The 19,948-nt window shown below is 55.2% G+C and overlaps 1 protein-coding gene across 1 annotated transcript in view; it reads left to right on the top strand.

The window, feature by feature from the left end:
- Positions 1-19,948, top strand: part of LOC130361095 (uncharacterized) — an 85,826-nt gene that overhangs the window by 29,586 nt on the left and 36,292 nt on the right. Inside the window, exon 18 of the mRNA XM_056563661.1 lies at positions 2,832-3,015. Within this exon, the coding sequence (XP_056419636.1) occupies positions 2,832-3,015 (184 nt within the window). The remainder of the gene's footprint in view (positions 1-2,831; positions 3,016-19,948) is intronic.

Genomic DNA, 19,948 nt, shown 5'->3' with positions numbered 1-19,948 from the left:
CAGAGGCGCTGTATATTGTCCCTTCTCCATGGTTGGCCTACAGAGGTGCTGTATATTGTCCCTTCTCCATGGTTGGCCTACAGAGGCGCTGTATATTGTCCCTTCTCCATGGTTGGCCTACAGAGGTGCTGTATATTGTCCCTTCTCCATGGTTGGCCTACAGAGGCGCTGTATATTGTCCCTTCTCCATGGTTGGCCTACAGAGGTGCTGTATATTGTCCCTTCTCCATGGTTGGCCTACAGAGAAGCTGTATATAGAGACGGACAGGAAACTTGTTCTGGTGGGAACTTTATTGCAAAACCGAGGTGTGAACCCGACCTTAGTGGTGCAGGATCTATTGTCATCATTATAGTCTGATCTTATAACTCCACAAAAACCTACAAATTCACTGACTGCAGGGAACCCCAATATACCACCCCCAAATATCTCCACCTCCAATATACCACCCCAAATATCTCCACCCCCAATATACCACCCCAAATATCTCCACCCCCAATATACCACCCCAAATATCTCCACCTCCAATATACCACCCCCAAATATATCCACCCCCAAATATCTCCACCTCCAATATACCACCCCAAATATCTCCACCCCCAATATACCACCCCAAATATCTCCACCCCCAATATACCACCCCAAATATCTCCACCCCAATATACCACCACCAAATATCTCCATCCTAATATACCACCCCCAAATATCTCCACCCCGATATACCACCCCCAAATATCTCAATCCTAATATACCACCCTCAAATATCTCCACCCCAATATACCACCCCCAAATATCTCAATCCTAATATACCACCCCCAAATATCTCCACCCCAATATACCACCCCCAAATATCTCCACCCCCAATATACCACCCCAAATATCTCCACCCCCAATATACCACCCCAAATATCTCCACCTCCAATATACCACCCCCAAATATATCCACCCCCAAATATCTCCACCTCCAATATACCACCCCAAATATCTCCACCCCCAATATACCACCCCAAATATCTCCACCCCAATATACCACCCCAAATATCTCCACCCCAATATACCACCACCAAATATCTCCATCCTATTATACCACCCCCAAATATCTCCACCCCGATATACCACCCTCAAATATCTCAATCCTAATATACCACCCTCAAATATCTCCACCCCAATATACCACCCCCAAATATCTCAATCCTAATATACCACCCCCAAATATCTCCACCCCAATATACCACCCCCAAATATCTCCACCCCGATATACCACCCCCAAATATCTCCACCCCAATATACCACTCCCAAATATCTCCACCCCCAAATATCTCAATCCTAATATACCACCCTCAAATATCTCCACCCCAATATACCACCCCCAAATATCTCAATCCTAATATACCACCCTCAAATATCTCCACCCCAATATACCACCCCCAAATATCTCCACCCCGATATACCACCCCCAAATATCTCAATCCTAATATACCACCCCCAAATATCTCCACCCCGATATACCACCCCCAAATATCTCCACCCCAATATACCACCCCCAAATATCTCCACCCCAATATACCACCCCCAAATATCTCCCTGAGGTCCAGGATATTCGGCCTCTCCACAGCTCTATAGATCAGATCTTATCTTCTTAAAGGGGTACTCCACTGGAAAACATTTTTTTTTTATAAATCAACTGGTGCCAGAAAGTTAAACAGATTTGTAAATTACTTCTATTTAAAAGGTGTTATCTTTCCAGTACTTATCAGCTGCTGTATGTTCCAGAGGAAGTTCTTTTCTTTTTGAATTTCCTTTCTGTCTGACCACAGTGCTCTCTGCTGACACCTCTGTCCAATTTAGGAACTGTAAAGAGTAAAAGCAAATCCCCAACACAAACCTCTCCTGCTCTGGACAGTTCCTATAATCTACAGAGGTGTCAGCAGAGAGCACTGTGGTCAGACAGAAAGGAAATTCAAAAAGAAAAGAACTTCCTCTGGATCATACAGCAGCTGATAAGTACTGGAAGGATAAAACATTTTAAATAGAAGTAATTTACAAATCTGTTTAACTTTCTGGCACCAGTTGATTTATTAAAAAATGTTTTCCAGTGGAGTACCCCTTTAATTTATTTCAAATCAACTGGCTCCAGAAAGTTCTACAGATTTGTAAATTACTTCTGTATAAAAATCTTAATCCTTCCAGTACTTATCAGCTGCTGTATAATCAGCAGGAAGTTGTGTAGTTCTTTCCAGTCTGACCACAGTGCTCTCTGCTGACACCTCTGTCCGTGTCCGGAACTGTCCAGAGCAGGAGAGGTTTGCTATGGGGATTTGTTCCTACTCTGGACAGTTCCGGATACGGACAGAGGTGTCAGCAGAGAGCACTGTGGTCAGACTGGAAAGAACTACACAGCTTCATGTGGTGCATACAGCAGCTGATAAGTACTGGAAGGATTAAGATTTTTAAATAGAAGTAATTTACAAATCTGTAGACCTTTCTGTATCCAGTTGATATGAAATATTTTTTTCCCACCGGAGTACCCCTTTAAGACACTTAAGTGTGACATGGGCACAGAGGTATTGGGGCACCTACAGTCACAGCTGTTTTTTAGGTTTTGTGTGGCGTTAGGGTCAGTATTTATGTCAAATATGGGACTACAGCAGGACTATGGTGGTGGAGACAGTCATACCGTAGTCCCTCAGCTTTATGCTCCAACCACATGTCTCTACTGTAGACACCGGAGACCCTCATTGTGAGATATAAGGTAACACTACAACCCCCATCAGGATTACACAGGATACAGAAGTCCCTGATTCGTGCACTAACATTATGTTGTTGTTTCCAGTTGTCCCCAGAACTCCTGGAGGTGGCGCTGCAGGACACGGAGGCGGCGGCGCACACCGACCTGCCCTCCATCACACTATTCCACCATCTCCATGACCGGCTGACTGACTCCTTACTGCCCTTCTGGGCCGGATTTCGGAAAGCGTGGGCGTCGCGGTCCCCAGCTAGTGCTCAGAGAGTCCCGCGTAAGTGCAGATATAGGAGATTCATGATCACAGCAGGTTATCACTGTAACAGAAGGATCAGTCATCGTGATCCGTGATTCTGGCGTCTGATCGATGATGTCATAATCACGAGGTGAAGATCAGCGCCCGGAGTTAACCCTTGGTGTCAGCGGGGGATATGTCTGACCTTTAACATTTCCCTTCCCCCTTAGGAGTAGTGTTGAGCTCGAATATTCGAAATGCAAATTTTTTACCGCGAATATCGGCACTTTGCAAATACTTAGAATATAGCGATATAGTCGTAATGACGAATATTAGCAAAATCACGAAGTGCCGATATTCGCGGATATTTCGAATATTCGCGCTCAACACTACTCCTAAGGGGGAAGGGGTGTGAGGCGCGAATATTTCGTAGATGCGAATATGCAAATATTCACGAATATCGGCACTTCTTTTAGGTAAAAGCTATAAACGCGCATGCGCACTATGCAAATTACATTACCAATTTTCGCATGAAAAAAAAAACACGAACGAATATAGCAAATATGCGAATTTTGCGAACATAGGACGTCGCAAAATATCGCGAATTCCAATATGGCCCCCGCCGCTCATCACTACTTAGGAGCTTGGCTTTGTGACACGTTATTCCAGTCTTGTAAATAAATTATATTCTTTATATAATGCAGTGTTTCCCAACCAGGGTGCCTCCAGCTGTTGCAAAACTACAACTCCCAGCATGCCCGGACAGCCGAAGGCTGTCCGGGCATGCTGGGAGTTGTAGTTTTGCAACAACTGGAGGCACCCTGGTTGGGAAACACTGATATAATGTATAGCTCTTCCATTTTCCAATATTTTTGTTTTCGTATCTGGCTGACACCCCTCTCATCCCGCCTGGATCGCCACTTTAATCATGTACTTAAAGGGGTACTCCACTGAAAAACTTTTTATTTATTTTAAATCAACTGGTGCCAGAAAGTTAAACAGATTTGTAAATTAAAAACAGAAAATGTGCCCGGACCTTCCAGGATAGTGTAAATAGTTATATATATATATATATAATGTATATATGTGTGTGTGTATATATATATATATTATAGATACTGTATAATAATATATAAAATAGATTACTGGGTCGTGCTTCAATAATAATTTGATTGTTTTATTAAAATATCATTATATATAATGTAATACGTTCCTCCTCACAAGGCCCGTGAGAGAAGAACATGTAGGCCATCTTACAATATAAATAGATCAGTCACTGATGGTGTAGCCTAACAAAGTCCTGATGGCAGGTGGCGGTCCTAGATGGCACTGATGGTGTAGCCTAACAAAGACCTGACGGCGTGACAACCACCACCGCCGCCTGCCGTCAGGACTTTGCTAGGCTACACCATCAGTGCCATCTAGGACCGCCGCCTGCCGTCAGGACTTTGCTAGGCTACACCATCAGTACCATCTAGGACCGCCGCCTGCCGTCAGGACTTTGCTAGGCTACACCATCAGTGCCATCTAGGACCGCCGCCTGCCGTCAGGACTTTGCTAAACTACACCATCAGTACCATCTAGGACCGCCGCCTGCCGTCAGGACTTTGCTAGACTACACCATCAGTACCATCTAGGACCGCCGCCTGCTGTCAGGACTTTGCTAGGCTACACCATCAGTGCCATCTAGGACCGCCGCCTGCCGTCAGGACTTTGCTAGGCTACACCATCAGTGCCATCTAGGACCGCCGCCTGCTGTCAGGACTTTGCTAGGCTACACCATCAGTGCCATCTAGGACCGCCGCCTGCCGTCAGGACTTTGCTAGGCTACACCATCAGTACCATCTAGGACCGCCGCCTGCCGTCAGGACTTTGCTAGGCTACACCATCAGTGCCATCTAGGACCGTCGCCTGCCGTCAGGACTTTGCTAAACTACACCATCAGTACCATCTAGGACCGCCGCCTGCCGTCAGGACTTTGCTAGACTACACCATCAGTACCATCTAGGACCGCCGCCTGCCGTCAGGACTTTGCTAGGCTACACCATCAGTACCATCTAGGACCGCCGCCTGCCGTCAGGACTTTGCTAGGCTACACCATCAGTACCATCTAGGACCGCCGCCTGCCGTCAGGACTTTGCTAGGCTACACCATCAGTACCATCTAGGACCGCCGCCTGCCGTCAGGACTTTGCTAGGCTACACCATCAGTGCCATCTAGGACCGCCGCCTGCCGTCAGGACTTTGCTAGACTACACCATCAGTGCCATCTAGGACCGCCGCCTGCCGTCAGGACTTTGCTAGACTACACCATCAGTACCATCTAGGACCGCCGCCTGCCGTCAGGACTTTGCTAGGCTACACCATCAGTACCATCTAGGACCGCCGCCTGCCGTCAGGACTTTGCTAGACTACACCATCAGTGCCATCTAGGACCGCCGCCTGCCGTCAGGACTTTGCTAGACTACACCATCAGTACCATCTAGGACCGCCGCCTGCCGTCAGGACTTTGCTAGACTACACCATCAGTGCCATCTAGGACCGCCGCCTGCCGTCAGGACTTTGCTAGACTACACCATCAGTACCATCTAGGACCGCCGCCTGCCGTCAGGACTTTGCTAGACTACACCATCAGTACCATCTAGGACCGCCGCCTACCGTCAGGACTTTGCTAGACTACACCATCAGTGCCATCTAGGACCGCCGCCTGCCGTCAGGACTTTGCTAGACTACACCATCAGTACCATCTAGGACCGCCGCCTGCCGTCAGGACTTTGCTAGACTACACCATCAGTACCATCTAGGACCGCCGCCTGCCGTCAGGACTTTGCTAGACTACACCATCAGTGCCATCTAGGACCGCCGCCTGCCGTCAGGACTTTGCTAGACTACACCATCAGTGCCATCTAGGACCGCCGCCTGCCGTCAGGACTTTGCTAGACTACACCATCAGTACCATCTAGGACCGCCGCCTGCCGTCAGGACTTTGCTAGACTACACCATCAGTACCATCTAGGACCGCCGCCTGCCGTCAGGACTTTGCTAGACTACACCATCAGTGCCATCTAGGACCGCCGCCTGCCGTCAGGACTTTGCTAGACTACACCATCAGTACCATCTAGGACCGCCGCCTGCCGTCAGGACTTTGCTAGACTACACCATCAGTACCATCTAGGACCGCCGCCTGCCGTCAGGACTTTGCTAGACTACACCATCAGTACCATCTAGGACCGCCGCCTGCCGTCAGGACTTTGCTAGACTACACCATCAGTGCCATCTAGGACCGCCGCCTGCCGTCAGGACTTTGCTAGACTACACCATCAGTACCATCTAGGACCGCCGCCTGCCGTCAGGACTTTGCTAGACTACACCATCAGTACCATCTAGGACCGCCGCCTGCCGTCAGGACTTTGCTAGACTACACCATCAGTGCCATCTAGGACCGCCGCCTGCCGTCAGGACTTTGCTAGACTACACCATCAGTGCCATCTAGGACCGCCGCCTGCCGTCAGGACTTTGCTAGACTACACCATCAGTACCATCTAGGACCGCCGCCTGCCGTCAGGACTTTGCTAGACTACACCATCAGTGCCATCTAGGACCGCCGCCTGCCGTCAGGACTTTGCTAGACTACACCATCAGTACCATCTAGGACCGCCGCCTGCCGTCAGGACTTTGCTAGACTACACCATCAGTACCATCTAGGACCGCCGCCTGCCGTCAGGACTTTGCTAGACTACACCATCAGTACCATCTAGGACCGCCGCCTGCCGTCAGGACTTTGCTAGACTACACCATCAGTACCATCTAGGACCGCCGCCTGCCGTCAGGACTTTGCTAGACTACACCATCAGTACCATCTAGGACCGCCGCCTGCCGTCAGGACTTTGCTAGACTACACCATCAGTACCATCTAGGACCGCCGCCTGCCGTCAGGACTTTGCTAGACTACACCATCAGTGCCATCTAGGACCGCCGCCTGCCGTCAGGACTTTGCTAGACTACACCATCAGTACCATCTAGGACCGCCGCCTGCCGTCAGGACTTTGCTAGACTACACCATCAGTACCATCTAGGACCGCCGCCTGCCGTCAGGACTTTGCTAGACTACACCATCAGTGCCATCTAGGACCGCCGCCTGCCGTCAGGACTTTGCTAGACTACACCATCAGTACCATCTAGGACCGCCGCCTGCCGTCAGGACTTTGCTAGACTACACCATCAGTGCCATCTAGGACCGCCGCCTGCCGTCAGGACTTTGCTAGACTACACCATCAGTGCCATCTAGGACCGCCGCCTGCCGTCAGGACTTTGCTAGACTACACCATCAGTACCATCTAGGACCGCCGCCTGCCGTCAGGACTTTGCTAGACTACACCATCAGTGCCATCTAGGACCGCCGCCTGCCGTCAGGACTTTGCTAGACTACACCATCAGTACCATCTAGGACCGCCGCCTGCCGTCAGGACTTTGCTAGACTACACCATCAGTACCATCTAGGACCGCCGCCTGCCGTCAGGACTTTGCTAGACTACACCATCAGTACCATCTAGGACCGCCGCCTGCCGTCAGGACTTTGCTAGGCTACACCATCAGTACCATCTAGGACCGCCGCCTGCCGTCAGGACTTTGCTAGGCTACACCATCAGTGCCATCTAGGACCGCCGCCTGCCGTCAGGACTTTGCTAGGCTACACCATCAGTGCCATCTAGGACCGCCGCCTGCCGTCAGGACTTTGCTAGGCTACACCATCAGTGCCATCTAGGACCGCCGCCTGCCGTCAGGACTTTGCTAGGCTACACCATCAGTGCCATCTAGGACCGCCGCCTGCCGTCAGGACTTTGCTAGGCTACACCATCAGTGCCATCTAGGACCGCCGCCTGCCGTCAGGACTTTGCTAGGCTACACCATCAGTGCCATCTAGGACCGCCGCCTGCCGTCAGGACTTTGCTAGGCTACACCATCAGTGCCATCTAGGACCGCCGCCTGCCGTCAGGACTTTGCTAGGCTACACCATCAGTGCCATCTAGGACCGCCGCCTGCCGTCAGGACTTTGTTAGGCTACACCATCAGTACCAACTAGGACCGCCGCCTGCCGTCAGGACTTTGCTAGACTACACCATCAGTACCATCTAGGACCGCCGCCTGCCGTCAGGACTTTGCTAGACTACACCATCAGTACCATCTAGGACCGCCGCCTGCCGTCAGGACTTTGCTAGACTACACCATCAGTACCATCTAGGACCGCCGCCTGCCGTCAGGACTTTGCTAGACTACACCATCAGTACCATCTAGGACCGCCGCCTGCCGTCAGGACTTTGCTAGACTACACCATCAGTGCCATCTAGGACCGCCGCCTGCCGTCAGGACTTTGCTAGACTACACCATCAGTACCATCTAGGACCGCCGCCTGCCGTCAGGACTTTGCTAGACTACACCATCAGTACCATCTAGGACCGCCGCCTGCCGTCAGGACTTTGCTAGACTACACCATCAGTGCCATCTAGGACCGCCGCCTGCCGTCAGGACTTTGCTAGACTACACCATCAGTACCATCTAGGACCGCCGCCTGCCGTCAGGACTTTGCTAGACTACACCATCAGTACCATCTAGGACCGCCGCCTGCCGTCAGGACTTTGCTAGACTACACCATCAGTACCATCTAGGACCGCCGCCTGCCGTCAGGACTTTGCTAGACTACACCATCAGTACCATCTAGGACCGCCGCCTGCCGTCAGGACTTTGCTAGACTACACCATCAGTACCATCTAGGACCGCCGCCTGCCGTCAGGACTTTGCTAGACTACACCATCAGTACCATCTAGGACCGCCGCCTGCCGTCAGGACTTTGCTAGACTACACCATCAGTGCCATCTAGGACCGCCGCCTGCCGTCAGGACTTTGCTAGACTACACCATCAGTACCATCTAGGACGCCGCCTGCCGTCAGGACTTTGCTAGACTACACCATCAGTACCATCTAGGACCGCCGCCTGCCGTCAGGACTTTGCTAGACTACACCATCAGTACCATCTAGGACCGCCGCCTGCCGTCAGGACTTTGCTAGACTACACCATCAGTGCCATCTAGGACCGCCGCCTGCCGTCAGGACTTTGCTAGACTACACCATCAGTACCATCTAGGACCGCCGCCTGCCGTCAGGACTTTGCTAGACTACACCATCAGTACCATCTAGGACCGCCGCCTGCCGTCAGGACTTTGCTAGGCTACACCATCTGTGCCATCTAGGACCGCCGCCTGCCGTCAGGACTTTGCTAGGCTACACCATCAGTACCATCTAGGACCGCCGCCTGCCGTCAGGACTTTGCTAGGCTACACCATCAGTGCCATCTAGGACCGCCGCCTGCCGTCAGGACTTTGCTAGGCTACACCATCAGTGCCATCTAGGACCGCCGCCTGCCGTCAGGACTTTGTTAGGCTACACCATCAGTACCATCTAGGACCGCCGCCTGCCGTCAGGACTTTGCTAGGCTACACCATCAGTACCATCTAGGACCGCCGCCTGCCGTCAGGACTTTGCTAGGCTACACCATCAGTGCCATCTAGGACCGCCGCCTGCCGTCAGGACTTTACTAGGCTACACCATCAGTACCATCTAGGACCGCCGCCTTCCGTCAGGACTTTGCTAGGCTACACCATCAGTGCCATCTAGGACCGCCGCCTGCCGTCAGGACTTTGCTAGGCTACACCATCAGTGCCATCTAGGACCGCCGCCTGCCGTCAGGACTTTGCTAGGCTACACCATCAGTGCCATCTAGGACCGCCGCCTGCCGTCAGGACTTTGCTAGGCTACACCATAAGTGCCATCTAGGACCGCCGCCTGCCGTCAGGACTTTGCTAGGCTACACCATCCGTGCCATCTAGGACCGCCGCCTGCCGTCAGGACTTTGCTAGGCTACACCATCAGTGCCATCTAGGACCGCCGCCTGCCGTCAGGACTTTGCTAGGCTACACCATCAGTACCATCTAGGACCGCCGCCTGCCGTCAGGACTTTGCTAGGCTACACCATCAGTGCCATCTAGGACCGCCGCCTGCCGTCAGGACTTTACTAGGCTACACCATCAGTACCATCTAGGACCGCCGCCTGCCGTCAGGACTTTGCTAGGCTACACCATCAGTGCCATCTAGGACCGCCGCCTGCCGTCAGGACTTTGCTAGGCTACACCATCAGTACCATCTAGGACCGCCGCCTGCCGTCAGGACTTTGCTAGGCTACACCATCCGTGCCATCTAGGACCGCCGCCTGCCGTCAGGACTTTGCTAGGCTACACCATCAGTGCCATCTAGGACCGCCGCCTGCCGTCAGGACTTTGCTAGGCTACACCATCAGTACCATCTAGGACCGCCGCCTGCCGTCAGGACTTTGCTAGGCTACACCATCAGTACCATCTAGGACCGCCGCCTGCCGTCAGGACTTTGCTAGGCTACACCATCAGTGCCATCTAGGACCGCCGCCTGCCGTCAGGACTTTGCTAGGCTACACCATCAGTGCCATCTAGGACCGCCGCCTGCCGTCAGGACTTTGTTAGGCTACACCATCAGTACCATCTAGGACCGCCGCCTGCTGTCAGGACTTTGCTAGGCTACACCATCAGTACCATCTAGGACCGCCGCCTGCCGTCAGGACTTTGCTAGGCTACACCATCAGTGCCATCTAGGACCGCCGCCTGCCGTCAGGACTTTGCTAGGCTACACCATCAGTACCATCTAGGACCGCCGCCTGCCGTCAGGACTTTGCTAGGCTACACCATCAGTACCATCTAGGACCGCCGCCTGCCGTCAGGACTTTGCTAGGCTACACCATCAGCCCCATCTAGGACCGCCGCCTGCCGTCAGGACTTTGCTAGGCTACACCATCAGTACCATCTAGGACCGCCGCCTGCCGTCAGGACTTTGCTAGGCTACACCATCAGTACCATCTAGGACCGCCGCCTGCCGTCAGGACTTTGCTAGGCTACACCATCAGCCCCATCTAGGACCGCCGCCTGCCGTCAGGACTTTGCTAGGCTACACCATCAGTACCATCTAGGACCGCCGCCTGCTGTCAGGACTTTGCTAGGCTACACCATCAGTACCATCTAGGATCGCCGCCTGCCGTCAGGACTTTGCTAGGCTACACCATCAGTACCATCTAGGACCGCCGCCTGCCGTCAGGACTTTGCTAGGCTACACCATCAGCCCCATCTAGGACCGCCGCCTGCCGTCAGGACTTTGCTAGGCTACACCATCAGTACCATCTAGGACCGCCGCCTGCCGTCAGGACTTTGCTAGGCTACACCATCAGTACCATCTAGGACCGCCGCCTGCCGTCAGGACTTTGCTAGGCTACACCATCAGTACCATCTAGGACCGCCGCCTGCCGTCAGGACTTTGCTAGGCTACACCATCAGCCCCATCTAGGACCGCCGCCTGCCGTCAGGATTTTGCTAGGCTACACCATCAGTACCATCTAGGACCGCCGCCTGCCGTCAGGACTTTGCTAGACTACACCATCAGTACCATCTAGGACCGCCGCCTGCTGTCAGGACTTTGCTAGGCTACACCATCAGTGCCATCTAGGACCGCCGCCTGCTGTCAGGACTTTGCTAGACTACACCATCAGTGCCATCTAGGACCGCCGCCTGCTGTCAGGACTTTGCTAGACTACACCATCAGTACCATCTAGGACCGCCGCCTGCCGTCAGGACTTTGCTAGGCTACACCATCAGTACCATCTAGGACCGCCGCCTGCCGTCAGGACTTTGCTAGGCTACACCATCAGTGCCATCTAGGACCGCCGCCTGCCGTCAGGACTTTGCTAGGCTACACCATCAGTGCCATCTAGGACCGCCGCCTGCCGTCAGGACTTTGTTAGGCTACACCATCAGTACCATCTAGGACCGCCGCCTGCTGTCAGGACTTTGCTAGGCTACACCATCAGTACCATCTAGGACCGCCGCCTGCCGTCAGGACTTTGCTAGGCTACACCATCAGTGCCATCTAGGACCGCCGCCTGCCGTCAGGACTTTACTAGGCTACACCTTCAGTACCATCTAGGACCGCCGCCTTCCGTCAGGACTTTGCTAGGCTACACCATCAGTGCCATCTAGGACCGCCGCCTGCCGTCAGGACTTTGCTAGGCTACACCATCAGTGCCATCTAGGACCGCCGCCTGCCGTCAGGACTTTGCTAGGCTACACCATCAGTGCCATCTAGGACCGCCGCCTGCCGTCAGGACTTTGCTAGGCTACACCATCAGTGCCATCTAGGACCGCCGCCTGCCGTCAGGACTTTGCTAGGCTACACCATCCGTGCCATCTAGGACCGCCGCCTGCCGTCAGGACTTTGCTAGGCTACACCATCAGTGCCATCTAGGACCGCCGCCTGCCGTCAGGACTTTGCTAGGCTACACCATCAGTACCATCTAGGACCGCCGCCTGCCGTCAGGACTTTGCTAGGCTACACCATCAGTGCCATCTAGGACCGCCGCCTGCCGTCAGGACTTTGCTAGGCTACACCATCAGTGCCATCTAGGACCGCCGCCTGCCGTCAGGACTTTGTTAGGCTACACCATCAGTACCATCTAGGACCGCCGCCTGCTGTCAGGACTTTGCTAGGCTACACCATCAGTACCATCTAGGACCGCCGCCTGCCGTCAGGACTTTGCTAGGCTACACCATCAGTGCCATCTAGGACCGCCGCCTGCCGTCAGGACTTTACTAGGCTACACCATCAGTACCATCTAGGACCGCCGCCTTCCGTCAGGACTTTGCTAGGCTACACCATCAGTGCCATCTAGGACCGCCGCCTGCCGTCAGGACTTTGCTAGGCTACACCATCAGTGCCATCTAGGACCGCCGCCTGCCGTCAGGACTTTGCTAGGCTACACCATCCGTGCCATCTAGGACCGCCGCCTGCCGTCAGGACTTTGCTAGGCTACACCATCAGTGCCATCTAGGACCGCCGCCTGCCGTCAGGACTTTGCTAGGCTACACCATCAGTGCCATCTAGGACCGCCGCCTGCCGTCAGGACTTTGTTAGGCTACACCATCAGTACCATCTAGGACCGCCGCCTGCTGTCAGGACTTTGCTAGGCTACACCATCAGTACCATCTAGGACCGCCGCCTGCCGTCAGGACTTTGCTAGGCTACACCATCAGTGCCATCTAGGACCGCCGCCTGCCGTCAGGACTTTACTAGGCTACACCATCAGTACCATCTAGGACCGCCGCCTTCCGTCAGGACTTTGCTAGGCTACACCATCAGTGCCATCTAGGACCGCCTCCTGCCGTCAGGACTTTGCTAGGCTACACCATCAGTGCCATCTAGGACCGCCGCCTGCCGTCAGGACTTTGCTAGGCTACACCATCAGTGCCATCTAGGACCGCCGCCTGCCGTCAGGACTTTGCTAGGCTACACCATCAGTGCCATCTAGGACCGCCGCCTGCCTTCAGGACTTTGCTAGGCTACACCATCAGTACCATCTAGGACCGCCGCCTGCCGTCAGGACTTTGCTAGGCTACACCATCAGTACCATCTAGGACCGCCGCCTGCCGTCAGGACTTTGCTAGGCTACACCATCAGTACCATCTAGGACCGCCGCCTGCCGTCAGGACTTTGCTAGGCTACACCATCAGTGCCATCTAGGACCGCCGCCTGCCGTCAGGACTTTGCTAGGCTACACCATCAGTGCCATCTAGGACCGCCGCCTGCCGTCAGGACTTTGTTAGGCTACACCATCAGTACCATCTAGGACCGCCGCCTGCCGTCAGGACTTTGCTAGGCTACACCATCAGTACCATCTAGGACCGCCGCCTGCCGTCAGGACTTTGCTAGGCTACACCATCAGTACCATCTAGGACCGCCGCCTGCCGTCAGGACTTTACTAGGCTACACCATCAGTACCATCTAGGACCGCCGCCTTCCGTCAGGACTTTGCTAGGCTACACCATCAGTGCCATCTAGGACCGCCGCCTGCCGTCAGGACTTTGTTAGGCTACACCATCAGTACCATCTAGGACCGCCGCCTGCTGTCAGGACTTTGCTAGGCTACACCATCAGTACCATCTAGGACCGCCGCCTGCCGTCAGGACTTTGCTAGGCTACACCATCAGTGCCATCTAGGACCGCCGCCTGCCGTCAGGACTTTGCTAGGCTACACCATCAGTGCCATCTAGGACCGCCGCCTGCCTTCAGGACTTTGCTAAACTACACCATCAGTACCATCTAGGACCGCCGCCTGCCGTCAGGACTTTGCTAGGCTACACCATCAGTACCATCTAGGACCGCCGCCTGCCGTCAGGACTTTGCTAGACTACACCATCAGTGCCATCTAGGACCGCCGCCTGCCGTCAGGACTTTGCTAGGCTACACCATCAGTGCCATCTAGGACCGCCGCCTGCCGTCAGGACTTTGCTAGGCTACACCATCAGTGCCATCTAGGACCGCCGCCTGCCTTCAGGACTTTGCTAGGCTACACCATCAGTACCATCTAGGACCGCCGCCTGCCGTCAGGACTTTGCTAGGCTACACCATCAGTACCATCTAGGACCGCCGCCTGCCGTCAGGACTTTGCTAGGCTACACCATCAGTACCATCTAGGACCGCCGCCTGCCGTCAGGACTTTGCTAGGCTACACCATCAGTACCATCTAGGACCGCCGCCTGCCGTCAGGACTTTGCTAGGCTACACCATCAGTGCCATCTAGGACCGCCGCCTGCCGTCAGGACTTTGCTAGGCTACACCATCAGTACCATCTAGGACCGCCGCCTGCCGTCAGGACTTTGCTAGGCTACACCATCAGCACCATCTAGGACCGCCGCCTGCCGTCAGGACTTTGCTAGGCTACACCATCAGCCCCATCTAGGACCGCCGCCTGCCGTCAGGACTTTGCTAGGCTACACCATCAGTACCATCTAGGACCGCCGCCTGCCGTCAGGACTTTGCTAGGCTACACCATCAGTACCATCTAGGACCGCCGCCTGCCGTCAGGACTTTGCTAGGCTACACCATCAGCCCCATCTAGGACCGCCGCCTGCCGTCAGGACTTTGCTAGGCTACACCATCAGTACCATCTAGGACCGCCGCCTGCCGTCAGGACTTTGCTAGGCTACACCATCAGTACCATCTAGGATCGCCGCCTGCCGTCAGGACTTTGCTAGGCTACACCATCAGTACCATCTAGGACCGCCGCCTGCCGTCAGGACTTTGCTAGGCTACACCATCAGCCCCATCTAGGACCGCCGCCTGCCGTCAGGACTTTGCTAGGCTACACCATCAGTACCATCTAGGACCGCCGCCTGCCGTCAGGACTTTGCTAGGCTACACCATCAGTACCATCTAGGACCGCCGCCTGCCGTCAGGACTTTGCTAGGCTACACCATCAGTACCATCTAGGACCGCCGCCTGCCGTCAGGACTTTGCTAGGCTACACCATCAGCCCCATCTAGGACCGCCGCCTGCCGTCAGGATTTTGCTAGGCTACACCATCAGTACCATCTAGGACCGCCGCCTGCCGTCAGGACTTTGCTAGACTACACCATCAGTACCATCTAGGACCGCCGCCTGCTGTCAGGACTTTGCTAGGCTACACCATCAGTGCCATCTAGGACCGCCGCCTGCTGTCAGGACTTTGCTAGACTACACCATCAGTGCCATCTAGGACCGCCGCCTGCTGTCAGGACTTTGCTAGACTACACCATCAGTACCATCTAGGACCGCCGCCTGCCGTCAGGACTTTGCTAGACTACACCATCAGTACCATCTAGGACCGCCGCCTGCCGTCAGGACTTTGCTAGGCTACACCATCAGTACCATCTAGGACCGCCGCCTGCCGTCAGGACTTTGCTAGGCTACACCATCAGTACCATCTAGGACCGCCGCCTGCCGTCAGGACTTTGCTAGGCTACACCATCAGCCCCATCTAGGACCGCCGCCTGCCGTCAGGATTTTGCTAGGCTACACCATCAGTACCATCTAGGACCGCCGCCTGCCGTCAGGACTTTGCCAAACTACACCATCAGTACCATCTAGGACCGCCGCCTGCTGTCAGGACTTTGCTAGGCTACACCATCAGTGCCATCTAGGACCGCCGCCTGCTGTCAGGACTTTGCTAGACTACACCATCAGTGCCATCTAGGACCGCCGCCTGCTGTCAGGACTTTGCTAGACTACACCATCAGTACCATCTAGGACCGCCGCCTGCCGTCAGGACTTTGCTAGACTACACCATCAGTACCATCTAGGACCGCCGCCTGCTGTCAGGACTTTGCTAGACTACACCATCAGTACCATCTAGGACCGCCGCCTGCCGTCAGGACTTTGCTAGGCTACACCATCAGTGCCATCTAGGACCGCCGCCTGCCGTCAGGACTTTGTTAGGCTACACCATCAGTACCATCTAGGACCGCCGCCTGCTGTCAGGACTTTGCTAGGCTACACCATCAGTACCATCTAGGACCGCCGCCTGCCGTCAGGACTTTGCTAGGCTACACCATCAGTGCCATCTAGGACCGCCGCCTGCCGTCAGGACTTTACTAGGCTACACCTTCAGTACCATCTAGGACCGCCGCCTTCCGTCAGGACTTTGCTAGGCTACACCATCAGTGCCATCTAGGACCGCCGCCTGCCGTCAGGACTTTGCTAGGCTACACCATCAGTGCCATCTAGGACCGCCGCCTGCCGTCAGGACTTTGCTAGGCTACACCATCAGTGCCATCTAGGACCGCCGCCTGCCGTCAGGACTTTGCTAGGCTACACCATCAGTGCCATCTAGGACCGCCGCCTGCCGTCAGGACTTTGCTAGGCTACACCATCCGTGCCATCTAGGACCGCCGCCTGCCGTCAGGACTTTGCTAGGCTACACCATCAGTGCCATCTAGGACCGCCGCCTGCCGTCAGGACTTTGCTAGGCTACACCATCAGTACCATCTAGGACCGCCGCCTGCCGTCAGGACTTTGCTAGGCTACACCATCAGTGCCATCTAGGACCGCCGCCTGCCGTCAGGACTTTGCTAGGCTACACCATCAGTGCCATCTAGGACCGCCGCCTGCCGTCAGGACTTTGTTAGGCTACACCATCAGTACCATCTAGGACCGCCGCCTGCTGTCAGGACTTTGCTAGGCTACACCATCAGTACCATCTAGGACCGCCGCCTGCCGTCAGGACTTTGCTAGGCTACACCATCAGTGCCATCTAGGACCGCCGCCTGCCGTCAGGACTTTACTAGGCTACACCATCAGTACCATCTAGGACCGCCGCCTTCCGTCAGGACTTTGCTAGGCTACACCATCAGTGCCATCTAGGACCGCCGCCTGCCGTCAGGACTTTGCTAGGCTACACCATCAGTGCCATCTAGGACCGCCGCCTGCCGTCAGGACTTTGCTAGGCTACACCATCCGTGCCATCTAGGACCGCCGCCTGCCGTCAGGACTTTGCTAGGCTACACCATCAGTGCCATCTAGGACCGCCGCCTGCCGTCAGGACTTTGCTAGGCTACACCATCAGTGCCATCTAGGACCGCCGCCTGCCGTCAGGACTTTGTTAGGCTACACCATCAGTACCATCTAGGACCGCCGCCTGCTGTCAGGACTTTGCTAGGCTACACCATCAGTACCATCTAGGACCGCCGCCTGCCGTCAGGACTTTGCTAGGCTACACCATCAGTGCCATCTAGGACCGCCGCCTGCCGTCAGGACTTTACTAGGCTACACCATCAGTGCCATCTAGGACCGCCGCCTTCCGTCAGGACTTTGCTAGGCTACACCATCAGTGCCATCTAGGACCGCCTCCTGCCGTCAGGACTTTGCTAGGCTACACCATCAGTGCCATCTAGGACCGCCGCCTGCCGTCAGGACTTTGCTAGGCTACACCATCAGTGCCATCTAGGACCGCCGCCTGCCGTCAGGACTTTGCTAGGCTACACCATCAGTGCCATCTAGGACCGCCGCCTGCCTTCAGGACTTTGCTAGGCTACACCATCAGTACCATCTAGGACCGCCGCCTGCCGTCAGGACTTTGCTAGGCTACACCATCAGTACCATCTAGGACCACCGCCTGCCGTCAGGACTTTGCTAGGCTACACCATCAGTACCATCTAGGACCGCCGCCTGCCGTCAGGACTTTGCTAGGCTACACCATCAGTGCCATCTAGGACCGCCGCCTGCCGTCAGGACTTTGCTAGGCTACACCATCAGTGCCATCTAGGACCGCCGCCTGCCGTCAGGACTTTGTTAGGCTACACCATCAGTACCATCTAGGACCGCCGCCTGCCGTCAGGACTTTGCTAGGCTACACCATCAGTACCATCTAGGACCGCCGCCTGCCGTCAGGACTTTGCTAGGCTACACCATCAGTACCATCTAGGACCGCCGCCTGCCGTCAGGACTTTACTAGGCTACACCATCAGTACCATCTAGGACCGCCGCCTTCCGTCAGGACTTTGCTAGGCTACACCATCAGTGCCATCTAGGACCGCCGCCTGCCGTCAGGACTTTGTTAGGCTACACCATCAGTACCATCTAGGACCGCCGCCTGCTGTCAGGACTTTGCTAGGCTACACCATCAGTACCATCTAGGACCGCCGCCTGCCGTCAGGACTTTGCTAGGCTACACCATCAGTGCCATCTAGGACCGCCGCCTGCCGTCAGGACTTTGCTAGGCTACACCATCAGTGCCATCTAGGACCGCCGCCTGCCTTCAGGACTTTGCTAAACTACACCATCAGTACCATCTAGGACCGCCGCCTGCCGTCAGGACTTTGCTAGGCTACACCATCAGTACCATCTAGGACCGCCGCCTGCCGTCAGGACTTTGCTAGACTACACCATCAGTGCCATCTAGGACCGCCGCCTGCCGTCAGGACTTTGCTAGGCTACACCATCAGTGCCATCTAGGACCGCCGCCTGCCGTCAGGACTTTGCTAGGCTACACCATCAGTGCCATCTAGGACCGCCGCCTGCCTTCAGGACTTTGCTAGGCTACACCATCAGTACCATCTAGGACCGCCGCCTGCCGTCAGGACTTTGCTAGGCTACACCATCAGTACCATCTAGGACCGCCGCCTGCCGTCAGGACTTTGCTAGGCTACACCATCAGTACCATCTAGGACCGCCGCCTGCCGTCAGGACTTTGCTAGGCTACACCATCAGTACCATCTAGGACCGCCGCCTGCCGTCAGGACTTTGCTAGGCTACACCATCAGTACCATCTAGGACCGCCGCCTGCCGTCAGGACTTTGCTAGGCTACACCATCAGTGCCATCTAGGACCGCCGCCTGCCGTCAGGACTTTGCTAGGCTACACCATCAGTACCATCTAGGACCGCCGCCTGCCGTCAGGACTTTGCTAGGCTACACCATCAGCACCATCTAGGACCGCCGCCTGCCGTCAGGACTTTGCTAGGCTACACCATCAGCCCCATCTAGGACCGCCGCCTGCCGTCAGGACTTTGCTAGGCTACACCATCAGTACCATCTAGGACCGCCGCCTGCCGTCAGGACTTTGCTAGGCTACACCATCAGTACCATCTAGGACCGCCGCCTGCCGTCAGGACTTTGCTAGGCTACACCATCAGCCCCATCTAGGACCGCCGCCTGCCGTCAGGACTTTGCTAGGCTACACCATCAGTACCATCTAGGACCGCCGCCTGCCGTCAGGACTTTGCTAGGCTACACCATCAGTACCATCTAGGATCGCCGCCTGCCGTCAGGACTTTGCTAGGCTACACCATCAGTACCATCTAGGACCGCCGCCTGCCGTCAGGACTTTGCTAGGCTACACCATCAGCCCCATCTAGGACCGCCGCCTGCCGTCAGGACTTTGCTAGGCTACACCATCAGTACCATCTAGGACCGCCGCCTGCCGTCAGGACTTTGCTAGGCTACACCATCAGTACCATCTAGGACCGCCGCCTGCCGTCAGGACTTTGCTAGGCTACACCATCAGTACCATCTAGGACCGCCGCCTGCCGTCAG

This window comes from Hyla sarda, chromosome 3 (genome assembly GCF_029499605.1).
Source record: "Hyla sarda isolate aHylSar1 chromosome 3, aHylSar1.hap1, whole genome shotgun sequence".
Taxonomy (NCBI): Eukaryota; Metazoa; Chordata; class Amphibia; order Anura; family Hylidae; genus Hyla; species Hyla sarda.
Note: the sequence above shows the minus strand (reverse complement) of the source record. Positions and strands in the feature narration are given on the sequence as shown.